Source organism: Podarcis erhardii, assembly GCF_964252035.2.
Source record: "Podarcis erhardii genome assembly, chromosome: 11".
Classification (NCBI taxonomy): Eukaryota; Metazoa; Chordata; class Lepidosauria; order Squamata; family Lacertidae; genus Podarcis; species Podarcis erhardii.
Genome location: NC_138501.1, coordinates 52,667,625 through 52,681,504, shown reverse-complemented (window position 1 = coordinate 52,681,504; position 13,880 = coordinate 52,667,625). Strand labels below are relative to the sequence as shown.

The following is a 13,880-nucleotide window of genomic DNA, read 5'->3' as shown; positions in this document are numbered from 1 at the left end:
GAGCCGAGAGTCGCGCTCGCGGGGGGCGTGGCTGGGCGGAGAGACGTTGGAGTTGGCGGTTGCTTCGAGGTGGCGGATGTGGAGTCAGGACCGTCTTTTTACCTCAGGAGGGGCTCGCGGGGGGGGGGGGCGGGGCGGGAGGAGAAGGAAAAGCGGGGGGGGGAGGGCTCATTTGACGGCGGGCCGGTGATGAACGGGGGCCAAGGCTGCCGGGTTCCTGAGCATGTGCAGAGAGCCGCCTCCGTTGCCTCAGGAGAGACGCCCCGCCGAGCGCGGAGCCAGGCCCGGGGGGGGGGGGGACGGGGGAAGCCCCCACTCCCGGGGCGGGGGGACCTGGGCCGGCCAGCCTGGCTCTCTCTCTCTCTCTCTCTCTCGCCCCTCGCCCCCCTCTGCGGGGCTGTGGTGAGGGGCCGGGGAGCGTCGCCGGAGGGAAGGAGAGAGCGCGAAACAGGGCTGCTGCGTGTTGTAGTACAAGTGCTAGTATGTTAAATTCCCCCATAGCTCCTTCGAAGTCTCCATTCCGTGCACAGATTAGCAACCCTAATAGTCGCGCTGAGCGGAGACTTGAACTCGGGGCTTCCGGCTTCCCCCGTCAACTCTGAGCTGCTGCAGCAGCTGATTTCAGCTCTTGTTTGTGGTTCCCTTTGGGGGAAGTTTTGGAAACTTGGGTGGCTGCCGTCATGGGGAAGACGGGGCTGCTGGAGGGGAGACAACAGGTATATTGCATGGCCCTTGAGGTGTCCTGTTTATGCCTCCATAGCCTCTTCCCTTCACCAAGTGACCCAGTGTCTCCTGACCCTGCAAAACAGACCCATAGCCTGTTCGTCACTCCCTCCTAGCGTCCTTTCCATCCTTGGCACCAGAATTAGGCGTCCCACTCGCAGCAAGAAATTGTTATACTTCTGTATCAAGCTAGAAATGGAGGCCCAGACCTCCAGGCTCCCAGAGGCAATGTGAGTTGGATCTTGGAGACCTCATATCGCAGTTCTACAAAAGGCGACCATCCTGCACTAGTTACCTTGGTTGGTTAGAGTGTGGTGCTGATAATGCCAAGGTTACAGGTTTGATCCTTATAAGGGCCACCTTCATTTTCCTGCATTTTAGGGGGCTGGGCTAGATGACCCTTAGGATTCCTTCCAGCTCTGCAGTTCTGTGATTCTAATGTCTTTAAGGCTCCAAAAGTAAGATCTCTAATCTGAACCTGGTAGATGAGAGTAAGTGGGCCCAAGAAGCTAAAATGTATTTCAAACGTATTGGCAGAAGATAAGTGAATGGATTTTAGTTCATGAAGAATGTGAGCAAAAAGCAAGCAAGCAAGCTGAGATTCTTCAAAGGGCACCACGTTCTGTGAGCCAAAGGGCACCATGTTCTGTGAGCCTTCTGTGCACCTACCGAATTGTGGCATCCATGCCAGCAACTTAGTAATGGCTGCCTTTCTTCCAGACAACCCAATGCCGCTTGGCTCGATGACCATCAACAGCATCTCCTAGCTAAACCAAGTCAGAGCATCACCCATCTATGCCTTGCCCAATGCCCCCATGCTGGCTGACTTGGAGGACACCGACGATGAAGAGGGTACTGCCCCACCTCACCCCTTTGTCCATGGGAGACCTCGGTCCATCTCTCCGCACCTCCCGCTACCCCACCAAAAGTTTCCATATACACAATCTCCACCGATGCCCAGCTTCCCAAGCTCTGCCTGGTTTGAGTATTCCTTGCCCTGCACCCGATGAGAATGCCTACATGCCTTGCTCAGCCTTTTCTTTCTCCCCAAAGGTAACAGTGGTCAGCCGGAGAAACCTCACTTGGACTCGCGGAGCCTGGTGTTTGAGCTGGACCCGTGCGGAGGGAATGGGAAGGTCTGCCTCGTGTACAAGAACACCAAGCTGGGTATGTTGTGTGATACCAGCAGCCCAAGAGCTGTCTTCATTAATCAGCCCCATCTGCAAACCCCCGTTAGCTTTTGTCTTTGTGGGAGATGTTTTGGACTTCTCTTCCTAGCACCATACCATTGTGCTGGCTGAGAGTGATGGGCTTTGTAGTCCAGAACATCTGGAAGGCACCAGGTTGACAAAGGCTGTTGTCTATGATGGCCTGTGATGGAAGTTTTCCTCAAGAGCAAGCTATGCTTTGTTGCTGCTGCTGCTAATAATATTATTAAAATTTGTATACTGCCCTTCATCCACAGATCTCAGGGCGGTTCACTACATAAAATTACTATATCTATATATACATAATAAAAAGAAGAAAAGCAAACATCCCCTCACCCAGCATTTAGAAAGGTATTGGAGATCAATCAGCCAAAGGCTTGGTTGAAGAGAAACGTTTTCACCTGGCGCCTGATCGCCACCTGGGGCTGCTGCATTGGCAGTATGCCTTCACCAGCTACGGCATCAGCCCCCCGGCTAAGGGGAGAGAATGACAAATGGCCCGTCCCTTTTCCTAGGGTCTGCCACTCCTCCCCATTCTGCATTCACAAAAGCCCTGCGAAGGAGGTCAGGCTGAGAGAGTGTTTGGCCCAAGGTCACCCAGTGAGCTTCATGGCCAAACTAGAATTTGAACCCCAGCTTCCCAGGCCCTAAACCGACCTTCTAATCCAGTGTGTCTCAAACTTGGGTCCCCAGCTGTTGTCTGGACCCAAGTTTGAGAAACACTGCTCTTACCACTATGCCGCACCACCTCTACACTGACTGGCTGCTGCTCTCCAGGGCTTCAGGTGACTAGCGGGGGGTCTCTCCCAGTCCTCCTTGAAGATACCAGGGGGATTTGCATGTGACATAAATGCTCTCCCCTCTGAATGAATCCTTCCATTCCCTTGCTCTGTTCTGCATCACTCCCACTTTCCCAGAGAGGCATTTGGACACTGACTCTCCAGGATTTGGGGGGCAGCTGCTGTTCTCAGCCCCACTTGGAGATCCCCAGGGATTGAACTCTGCACCCAACGCACACACTCTGACACTGAAGCATGATTCTTCCCTCAGATACACCATGCAACATGACTTTATGATATTACCATGCTGTGGTGCGATATCGCTTCTGCAGCTCTATGCCAAGAAAGCCTTGCAAAGGGTAATAATAATAATTTAGCAGGTCATCCAGGGATTGAATTAGGGATCTGCTCCATCCCAAGCAGACCCTCTTTTGTCCCTTAGCCCATCTAGCGGGATTCCTGTCTGAGGCCTCCAGTCCCACGGCTGGCAGATAGCAAGCCAGGAGACAGGCCTGGAGACAACCCCACCCTTCCATCGCTCACCTTCCTTCTCTGCCGTGTGCAACATCTTTTTTATCACCAATTTTGATAGTTACCAGACGGACAATTTGACAGACAGGGCTAGGAGCCTAAAGTCCTCTGCGTCAGGATGGCCTTTGTGTTCCTGAGCCATGCTTGTTTGTTTTGGATCCTTTGAGTTCCTTGGTTTACCTTTCTTTTACCTGTCCTGCATCTCCCAACAAGAGACTCCCTTCACTTCCTCTGTGCCATGCTAAACTTCATAAACTTCTATCGTGCTGCCTCTTACTTGACTTTTCTCCTGACCAAAAAGTCCTAACCTTGGCCACCTTCCTTCATAGGGGATTCACTCCACCCCCTTGATAATTTTGGTTGCCGTTTTCTGAACTTTTTCCAACATCCTTTTCGAGACGAGGGCCCTCAGGCTCTTGGCAGGCAGTTCTGGGTGGCAGGAAGTGCTGTTTACTGCTCCTCACTTTACCTTCTCCTTCTCCACAAGGTTCAACATGTACAAGCTCATCCACTGTCAACACGGAGCAGCTCTCTGCGGAGGCCGATTCCTTCGTGAACAAGCTGGACCCAAACAAGGTCTTCCTGACATTGCAAAGCAGCACCTTAAAGTCATGTGGGTCTCCCTTGCTGATTCCAGTATCCTTCTGGTGAAGATCAGACCCGGAGGCAGGGATAGTCTTCAAACAATGACTAAACCTGCCTCCTCAGTAATGACATGGTGTGGACAGCGTAACTCTTCCTGCTGCCCATGTTAACTGAGATCGGATGTCCCAGGACACCCCACCCCCCCGTGGAACATGCCCCATTCTGTTGGCTTGGGCCCACTCCCAGTCAGCCCTGACCCTCTCCCCTTAAGATCAAAACTATACCTATCCACAACCCAACACCCACCCACCCCCAACAGAGAAAGAAACACACAAACAAAAGAACATACCAAAAAAGCACAATTTAAAAGGCCACAGATAAAATATAATTTAAAAACTATTAAAAAGAGGAGCCCTCTCTGCCGAGTAGCAGCCGCAGTCCTTGTGAAGCCTGTCAGCGCCCCCCCCCCCAAGCCAGGTGGAGAGAGGCAGGGCAGGGCCTCAGGCTCCTGGCACGCAGTCCTGGGTGACAGTGGCAGCAGCAGCAGCAGTCCTTTCTAGGGCGTCAGGCGTCCTCAAGCCTGATGGAGAGAGGCAGAGTAAAACTACTTTCTGGGTGCAGCCTCCCTTTAGCGCTCTCCTTTGGACAGAGTCAGGCAGTGCATGACACATGGAGTTGCATCCCTGCCTCTCAGCCTCCAGGTTTTCCAGCTGAAATCCCACTTCTGGCTCATGCCCTAAAACCCCCTTTCATCTTAAGAGCTTTGTTTTCAATCACCTATCAATACGGCTGCTGTCTCCCAATGTTCGGGCCTGGTGCTCCTCAGCAGCTCTGTGAGCTCCCTTAAGGTTGCTGGCAGTTTCTGGTTGTATCTTGACACCTGGGGACGGGAGTAGACAGAAAGGCAACCGATTAGTCTTTCTGCTGCTCACCAGTATAGGCAACCCTGAGATAGCCAGACCATTGGCCTGACTCTCTTTAAGGCAGCTTCCTGCCTATGCTGGTCTGCACCTGAGAATAAGGCTGCAGCAGAACAAGGAAATCTCCTTTCAACTGGCTCATTGAAAGGCAAAGCGCTGTTAGATTAATTTGTACACCGCTTCATAATGTGCCCCCTGCCACCAATTTCTTGCCGCCAGCGGGTGTTGTAGAATGTGGCTTAGTCCTCGCAGGCCGCCCATCTGCATCAGGGCGTTGGGTGCCACCAGCCACTCTTGGAGAGTGTCCACAATGTTCTCTCTGCTGCAATCTCCCGGTGAAAAAGGAGCTGAGAAAGAAAACACTTGATGGGATGCAAAGCCAAAGAAAGTGCCATGAAAATCAAAGTTCACTACCCCATACCCTCCAAGTTTGTCCTGATTTTCCAGGGACAGCCCCGGAATTATGAAAACCAAACGGCTTCTCATTTAATCCCGGAATGTCCCTGTTTTCCCTGCCAGAGCTGCCGCCACCGAGCTCGGGGAGGAGTATGAGCCAGAGCTGGTCCCCAATGACGGTGGCGGCTGTGAGGGGGCCTGTCGTTGCCCCTCCATGGCATCTCCGTAGCCACTGCTGCTGGCCTCCCCCCTTGGGCAGCTGGTAGAGCAGCGGTTCTCAACCTGTGGGTCCCCAGATGTTGTTGGACTACAACTCCCATCATCCCTGAGCTCTGGCCTTGCTAGCTAGGGATGATGGGAGTTGTAGTCCAACGACATCTGAGGACCCACAGGTTGGGAAAGGCTGTTGTAGAGGCTGCTGGAAAGCAGGTGAGGAGGAGAGGCGAGGCTGTGGCCGCCAAAGCCCAGCCCTGTGTGCCATGCTGGCTCTGAGGGGCAGGCAGAGGGCAGGCCCCCCCAGGGTGGGAAGAAAGGGGGAGCAAAGCGCAAGGAGTTAGTTAATGCATACTGCCCTCAGCTCTTATCTAAGGCCTGTAGAAATTGCTGCCTCAGGCAGAGGGCAGGCCTGCCAGCCATCCATGGTGGCGCAGGAGACCTTCTTACACCCTCTGCTTTCCTTGCCTGCCTGGGTGCAGTTGTTTCAAAGCAGGAGCGCCTGCAGGCGTTCTCCGTTTCTGACTCTCACCTCAGTGAAGAAGGCCATCCCAATTGCTCTTTCCTTGGCGTCAGGGCGGCGTATGAAGGCACGTGCCTGTTTGAAAATTGGTCGGAGGTGCGGTTTAGCTTGGCACGGGGACTGACCAAGCGGGCAGCAACGGCTTCCTATTCACTGCAGTCAGTCCCCACGTGGAGCTAAACCGATACACTGCACCAGTTCCTCCGCATGGGGACTGACTTCTGGATGGCAGCCACGGCTTCCTATTGGCTTCAGGAAGCTCCTTTATACTAATAAGAAATGTCATTGTTGTCCGTGGCTACACAGTGCCATCTACAAAGTCTACAGTACACACACACACCAATTCACAAGTTGAATGACTTTATTCAAACCAAGGCTACACAATCACACTTATATATGCAAAGTACTGGGAAACACCCAAAATCCTGTCTTCATTTCCTCTCTTATCGATCTGCTCCAGGCATCACTCAAAGTCGTCCTGCAAAATCAGAAAAACAAACAATATATAGCCATCAATAAACATGGGAAAAACAGGAATCTGCCTAAATCCTTTTGTATACACTGTCTATACCATAGAAATCAAGTATCCACAAATGCTACCATTAACAACTATTTGCCCTTCTGATTTACCTGTAAATCCCTTATGCAGCACCTAGTCTGACGTCCTCTGTTTTTTTCCACTTGCTCATTCTTCTGTATGGAAAATGAAAGGTATAAATGTCTGAGTTTTCTTTTGTTCGGGTTGCTCCTCCGCTGAGCAGGGACCCTGATGCGACAGATCTTTTATTTGCAATAAACGATCAGGCTTAATTGCCGCCTTGCTTTAATATTGTTTTTGTCTCTATTTGTTACTGCTGACCGGTAAGAGCCTCAAAACGCACTCTACATGGTGTTCCTTTCCTCTACAAGAATCGGGACTATATTAAAGGGAATTTCCTCTTTTAACAGTCATAGAATCATAGAGTTGGAAGAGACCACAAGGGCCATCGAGTCCAACCCCCTGCCAAGCAGGAAACACCATCAGAGCACTCCTGACATATGGTTGTCAAGCCTCTGCTTAAAGACCTCCAAAGAAGGAGACTCCACCACACTCCTTGGCAGCAAATTCCACTGTCAAACAGCTCTTACTGTCAGGAAGTTCTTCCTAATGTTTAGGTGGAATCTTTTATCTTGTAGTTTGGAGCCATTGCCCTGTGTCCGCTTCTCTGGAGCAGCAGAAAACAACCTTTCTCCCTCCTCTATGTGACATCCTTTTATATATTTGAACATGGCTATCATATCACCCCTTAACCTCCTCTTCTCCAGGCTAAACATGCCCAGCTCCCTTAGCCGTTCTTCATAAGGCATCGTTTCCAGGCCTTTGACCATTTTGGTTGCCGCCCTCTGGACACGTTCCAGTTTGTCCATGTCCTTCTTGAACTGTGGTGCCCAGAACTGGACACAGTACTTGTGAGAGTTCAGAACTTAACCGGTTAAGTGTTCCGAGGTGTGTGTCACTTTCTGACGTCAGCTTTAGAAGCTAAGGAGGAGCTTGTTTCCTGTACTTCCTGTTCTCTCTGTGTGTTTGAGAGAGAGAGACATGTTTACCATGGCTGCAAGCAGTGATGGACAGTTTTTCTGAGAAATCTACCAATAAAGAGCTGTAAATAGACAGACCTGTCTTTGTATGTTTGTCTGAAGAAACTGACAGCTTTACACCGCTGTATGCTACTCTGCTAAGGCGTGACTGGGCGAAGCAGAATTTATTGCGCAGCGCAGAAGGAAGTGTGCTGGACGCTGTAAACGGCTGATTGAGATCGTAAACTAATCAGTGGTCACGCCTAATAGATCGAGTTGGAAGATCGATATCTCACAGGTTATGGAGGTCAGTCAACGCTCGTAAAGCAGTCGGCTTTGAGCCACTGGAATGCTTTGAAGTCGGCACGGAAGCTGGCCGGAGGTTGGAAGCTGCGTTCCGTGAGTCTAGCCTGATGCCGGAAAGCAGAGGGAGTTTTTGCCTGCTTCTGAGAGGCAAGAGAGCTGCTGAGAGACAGAGCTAAACGCTGAGAGCAGCTGAAATCGTTCCTCCACTGAAGGGAGAGCCGGAATCAGCTGGTACAGAGTGAGTACAGCTTGTGGGGCACCTTGGGAGAACGGGAGAAGATGGCAGAGAGCCAGGATATACCGGTGGAAAAGCTCACTTTAAAAAGTTGGGCAACCTGGAGCAGAAGAATAAGGGGCTGGTTCCTGGTCCATGGGCTTTGGGAAGCAAGCCAGAGGGAGCCACTAGCACCCCTTAGCTGGGAAGATAGCCAGCAGAAAATGCAACAAGAGCTTGGATGGCTCACAGCTGCCTTTGGTAGAGGGGCTGGAGAATGCGTGTGAAGCCTATCAAGCGTTGGAAAGGGTGCACCACAACCACTGCTGGGGCAAAGATACACACCACCAGACGCTTGTTTGAGATGAAGTTACGTCCTGGGGATAGCATCAGAAAGCACGTAACTGATATGATAGCTGTTTTTAATCAGCTGAGACTGTTACAAGTCAACTTTTCAGAGGAGCTGAAGGTGTACATTCTGCTCAGCTCTCTGGACAAGAGTTATGACAATCTGTGTCTAACTCTGGAGTCAATGGATCCCCAGAATTTGACTCTGAATTACGTGGCAGGACGTTTGCAGGATGAAGAATTACGACGCCAGAAAGAGGGCAAAGCTGGCACCGGGAGCTCTGGGAGTAAGGGCGGAGCCAGGCCAGCGGAATGCACGGTCCAGGCCTTGTTTGTTCGTCGTTGCTACATCTGTAATTCACCAGACCATTTGCGTCGCAATTGCCCCCACCGGAGCACAGAGCCGAGGCAGGATGTTGCCAAGGACACTTCACATGGGAACCAGCCGGGTTTCCATGGCAACAAGCCTGGCCAGACAGGAAGACGTGCAGGTGGACGTCGTAGTAAACAACAGGAAGAGTCTTATCAAGTAACTGCTAGCATGGCTTTGTTTGAAGACAGCTGTGTGGAGCTTAGTTTTGTTATTGACTCTGCAGCTAACCGCAACATGGTTCCAGAGACCCCTGCAGTCGAGATGTGGAATTGCACGGCAGTTCCAGAGGGACAGACTGTTAAGTTTGCAAATGGACAAAGAACTAAAATTTCTAAGTTTGCTAATGTTTATCTTTCTGTTTTGCAGGAACAGATGGAGTTTTGTGTCATTCCAGGGGTGCATCACTGTTTGTTATCTGTGCCTTATTTGTTGAAAAAAGGGTTCCAGGTTTGTTTTCAGGATGATGTCTGCACAATCTCCAAAGGGGAGAGGGTACTTGCCAAGGTTAAGAAGGGGCAGAATGATCTTTTCATTCTTAAAACGTCTCTTGGGGGTGAGGGGAAGGTTGAGAGAGCACAGGTGCAGCGTGCTACAATTCCCACTCATGTTCAATGTGTTTGCGCATGGCATCAGAGGACCATTCATAGTCCTGTAGAGGATTTGCAGGTTTTACCCGAGGTTACCAAAGGATGTAAAATTAAAAATTGTAAAAGTGCCGTTAATTGCGCCACTTGCAAGCAGGCGAAGGTGAAAGGGTGCAGTTACCCAAAGGTGGAACGGGTAACCACTAAACCTTTTGAGCTAGTACACATAGATCTGTTCAATCCTGTCAAGGAACAGAGTCTAGGGGGGGCCAGGTATCTGTTAACGATTCAGGATGATTTTTCGCAGAACACCTGGACTCATGGTCTCAAATCCAGGGAGGATGCAGCACAGCTGATCAGGAGCTGGGTTGAGGAGGTAGAACAGAGGTTCTCCACCAAGGTGAAGACAATCGTCAGTGACAGAAATGCTAGGTACACTGGTTCTGCTTTGCAGCAGTTCTTTCACAAGAGAGGGATACGTCACACAGTTACTTCTCCCCAGCAAGGGGTGGTAGCAGAGCTTAGAAGTAAAGCTCTGGTTAAGGCTGCACAGGTGATGCTGACAGAAGCTAGGTTACCTCCAAGGTTTTGGCTGGAGGCAACTAGGTATGTGTGTTTCACCTGGAATCGTGTCTACAACTCACTAGTAGGTGACACACCGTATTCTTTGTTGAATGGCAGAAAACCCCAGGTTCACTTTCTGCGCAAGTTTGGATCTCCTGCGGTTGTCCCTGTGCCTAAGGCTTTGCAAGGGCCAGATGGAGCCAAAGTCCAGAAAATGATCTTCTGTGGGTATGAGCCAGAAGCTCGTGCATGGAGGTTTGCTTACCCGTCAGGTGATCAGAGTAAGGTGCTGATCAGTAAACACGCTGAGTTCTTTGAGCAGGATGAAAGGCCAAAGATTTCTGCACAGCGTGATGTTCTTTCAGAATGTCTCTCTGATCCAGAGGACAGTTCTGATGAGGAGGAAGGAGAGGCTGAGTCTGCTGATGACGATCAGGTCACTGACCAGGGTCAGGAGCAGGATGGGGCGTCTCCACGAGTTGTTAGAAAAGGACAGCCCAAGAGTGAGCCTAGTTCTCCTGTGAGTGTAATGGAGAGGATTCGAAGATGCTTTAAGTCAGAGGGGGAATCCCGTGATGCAGAGGTCACACCTGCTGGTGACAGTGAGCCAGAGGAAACACCAGAGTTTGTGCCTAGGCGATCTAGTCGCACAACCAAGGGTATTCCACCTGAGAGGTACCAGGCCACAGGTGCGTGGGTAAGTTTCGCACAGTGCGATTCTGAGAGTTGTGAGGTGATTCCACAGATGCCTAACAGGTACTCCAAGGGAGGGCACAAGGCATTGGGGAAGGGATTGATCTCACAGGGTGTTGCTGAAGATGTTCCACAGGTCTTGTCAGAAAGCAACGCAAGAGGGGGTGTGAGAGTTCAGAACTTAACTGGTTAAGTGTTCCGAGGTGTGCGTCACTTTCTGACGTCAGCTTTAGAAGCTAAGGAGGAGCTTGTTTCCTGTACTTCCTGTTCTCTCTGTGTGTTTGAGAGAGAGAGACATGTTTACCATGGCTGCAAGCAGTGATGGACAGTTTTTCTGAGAAATCTACCAATAAAGAGCTGTAAATAGACAGACCTGTCTTTGTATGTTTGTCTGAAGAAACTGACAGCTTTACACCGCTGTATGCTACTCTGCTAAGGCGTGACTGGGCGAAGCAGAATTTATTGCGCAGCGCAGAAGGAAGTGTGCTGGACGCTGTAAACGGCTGATTGAGATCGTAAACTAATCAGTGGTCACGCCTAATAGATCGAGTTGGAAGATCGATATCTCACAGTACTCCAAGTGAGGTCTGACCAGAGCAGAATACAGTGGCACTATTACTTCCCTTGATCTAGATGCAATACTCCTATTGATGCAGCTCAGAATTGCATTGGCTTTTTTAGCTGCCGCGTCACACTGTTGGCTCATGTCAAGTTTGTGGTCAACCAAGACTCCTAGACCCTTTTCACATGTACTGCTCTCAAGCCAGGTGTCACCCATCTTGTATTTGTGCCTCTCATTTTTTTTGCCCAAGTGCAATACTTTACATTTCTCCCTATTAAAATTCATCTTGTTTGTTTTGGCCCAGTTCTCTAATATGTCAAGGTCGTTTTGAAGTGTGATCCTGCCCTCTGGGGTGTTAGCCACCCCTCCCAGTTTGGTGTCATCTGCAAATTTGATCAGGATGCCCTTGAGTCCATCATCCAAGTCGTTGATAAAGATGTTGAATAAGACCGGGCCCAAGACAGAACCCTGTGGCACCCCACTAGTCACTCTTCTCCAGGATGAAGAGGAACCATTGATGAGCACCCTTTGGGTTCGGTCAGTCAGCCAGTTACAAATCCACTGAGTGGTAGCATAGTCAAGACCGCATTTTACCAGCTTCTTTACAAGAATATCATGGGGCACCTTGTCAAATGCCTTGCTGAAATCAAGGTAGGCTACATCCACTGCGTTCCCTTCATCTACCAGGCTTGTAATTCTGTCAAAAAACGAGATCAGGTTAGTCTGACATGACTTATTTTTCAGAAATCCATGCTGACTATTGGTGATCACAGTATTCCTTTCTAGGTGCTCACAGACTGTTTGCTTAATGATCTGCTCCAGAATCTTCCCTGGTATAGACTAGCCAAGTATTCTTGTACTATCTCCTTAGTTATTCTGGGCTGTGTTTCCTCTGCTGAATCATTTGCTCCAAATTCTTCAGGTCGGGCATTGTTTTCTTTATCGGAGAAGACTGAGGCAAAGAAGGCATTGAGGAGTTCAGCCCTTTCTGTGTCCCCTGTTTGCATTTCACCAGCTTCTCCTCTGAGTGACCCCACTGTTTCTTTGTTCTTCCTTTTGCTATGAACATACCCATAAAAGCCTTTTTTGTTGCTTTTAACCTCTCTAGCAAGCCTGAGTTCATTCTGTGCTTTAGCTTTTCTGACTTTGTGTCTACACGTGCTGGCTATTTGTTTGAATTCCTCTTTGGTGGTTTCCCCCCTTTTCCATTTTTTGTACACATCCTTTTTTAATCTTAACTCAGTTAAAAGTTCTTTAGATAGCCACCCTGGCTTCTTTAGGCACCTTCCATGTTTCCGTCTCATTGGTATTGCCTGAAGTTGTGCTTTTACTATCTCCCTCTTAACAAACTCCCAGCCATCATGAACTCCCTTTCCTTTTAGTATTACTGTCCATGGGATCTCACCCAGCACTTCCCTAAGTTTTATGAAGTCGGCTTTCTTAAAGTCAAGAAATTGAGTCCTAGTATGCTTGGCTGCTCCTTTCCGCTGTATAGTAAACTTCAGAAGAGCATGATCACTCGCACCTAATGATCCTTCCACTTCTACCCCACTAACCAGGTCATCAACATTGGTTAGGACCAGGTCTAAAATGGCTGTTCCTCTTGTTGCTTCTCCCACTTTCTGGACAACGAAGTTGTCTGCAAGGCCAGTGAGGAATCTGTTTGACCTTATGCTCTTGGCTGAGTTTGACATCCAGCAAATATCCGGGTAATTGAAGTCCCCCATTACTACTATCTCCCTTCCTTTTGCATGCTTGGCCATCTGTTCCAGGAAGGCATCATCTATGTCCTCTGTTTGGCTTGGGGATCTATAGTAAACTCTCACAATGAGGTCCCTGTTATTCTTCTCTCCCTTAATTTTGACCCAAATGCTCTCACTTTGGCTTTGAGGTTCTAAATCTTGGATCTCTTCACAGGTATACACATCCCTGACATATAACGCCACTCCTCCTCCTTTCTTGTCTGGTCTGTTTCTCTGAAATAGATTGTATCCCTCCATTATTACATTCCAGTCGTGGGACTTATCCCACCAGGTTTCAGTGATGCCTATTATGTCATATTTAGTTTGCTGTACCAAGAGCTCAAGCTCATCTTGTTTATTACCCATGCTTTGCACATTAGTGTACAGTCCCAAAAGGTTGACTTGACAATGCAACTCAATATAATATTTATACACAAGAGTAAAATTAAAGATAAAAAAGGACAATTTTTTTTAAAAAAAGCATTTAACCTTTGCAAATCTAACAAATGCCATTTAAAAAAATCAATCCAAAAAATATTCATCCAGTTGTTAAATTGGAACCCTCCTGTGGTTTCCTGTAAGTCGTATTCAGAAGCATTGCTGCCTCCAACTATGGATCTAGATTCAGGTAGGTAGCCGTGTTGGTCTGACGTAGTAGAAATAGAAAAAATATTTGGCAATCTTCGCGGAGCTCTGGCCCAATGGTTGCCATCGGTTTGATTTGACTTAATTTTATAATGAATGATTTTAGAGTGTTGTGCTGTTTTATTGTTGTTAGCCACCCTGAGCCCGGCTTCGGCTGGGGAGGGCGGGATATAAATAAAATTTATTATTATTATTAAAAAATTGTCCACTAGCACCTTAGAGACCAACTAGGTTTGTTCTTGGTATGAGCTTTCATGTGCATGCATATCTGAAGAAGTGTGCATGCACACGAAAACTCATACCAAGAAAAAACTAGCTGGTCTCTAAGTTGCTATTGGGCAATGCTTTTTGTTTTTTATATATATTCCAACTATGGAGGCGGAGCAGAGCCACCCTCCATGAATTTGTCCAATC

The 13,880-nt window shown here is 49.0% G+C and overlaps 1 protein-coding gene and 2 long non-coding RNA genes across 3 annotated transcripts; 1 reads left to right on the top strand and 2 right to left on the bottom strand.

Annotated features, from left to right (window-relative positions):
* The first annotated feature begins 1,501 nt into the window (after positions 1-1,501).
* On the top strand, positions 1,502-4,170 carry LOC309352856 (tubulin polyglutamylase complex subunit 2-like). Its single transcript, XM_081881736.1, has 3 exons — positions 1,502-1,575; positions 1,777-1,890; positions 3,729-4,170. The coding sequence occupies exons 1-3, from the start codon at positions 1,539-1,541 to the stop codon at positions 3,890-3,892; spliced, it is 315 nt and encodes a 104-aa protein (XP_081737862.1). The 5' UTR covers positions 1,502-1,538; the 3' UTR covers positions 3,893-4,170.
* A 2-nt stretch (positions 4,171-4,172) lies between these two features.
* On the bottom strand, positions 4,173-6,100 carry LOC309352875. Its single transcript, XR_014161431.1, has 2 exons — positions 6,033-6,100; positions 4,173-5,985 (listed from the first exon to the last, which is right to left on the bottom strand). It is a non-coding gene; the product is annotated as an uncharacterized lncRNA (long non-coding RNA).
* Positions 6,101-6,221: 121 nt separating this feature from the next.
* On the bottom strand, positions 6,222-13,645 carry LOC309352871. Its single transcript, XR_014161427.1, has 2 exons — positions 13,197-13,645; positions 6,222-6,814 (listed from the first exon to the last, which is right to left on the bottom strand). It is a non-coding gene; the product is annotated as an uncharacterized lncRNA (long non-coding RNA).
* Between the last annotated feature and the right edge of the window lie 235 nt (positions 13,646-13,880).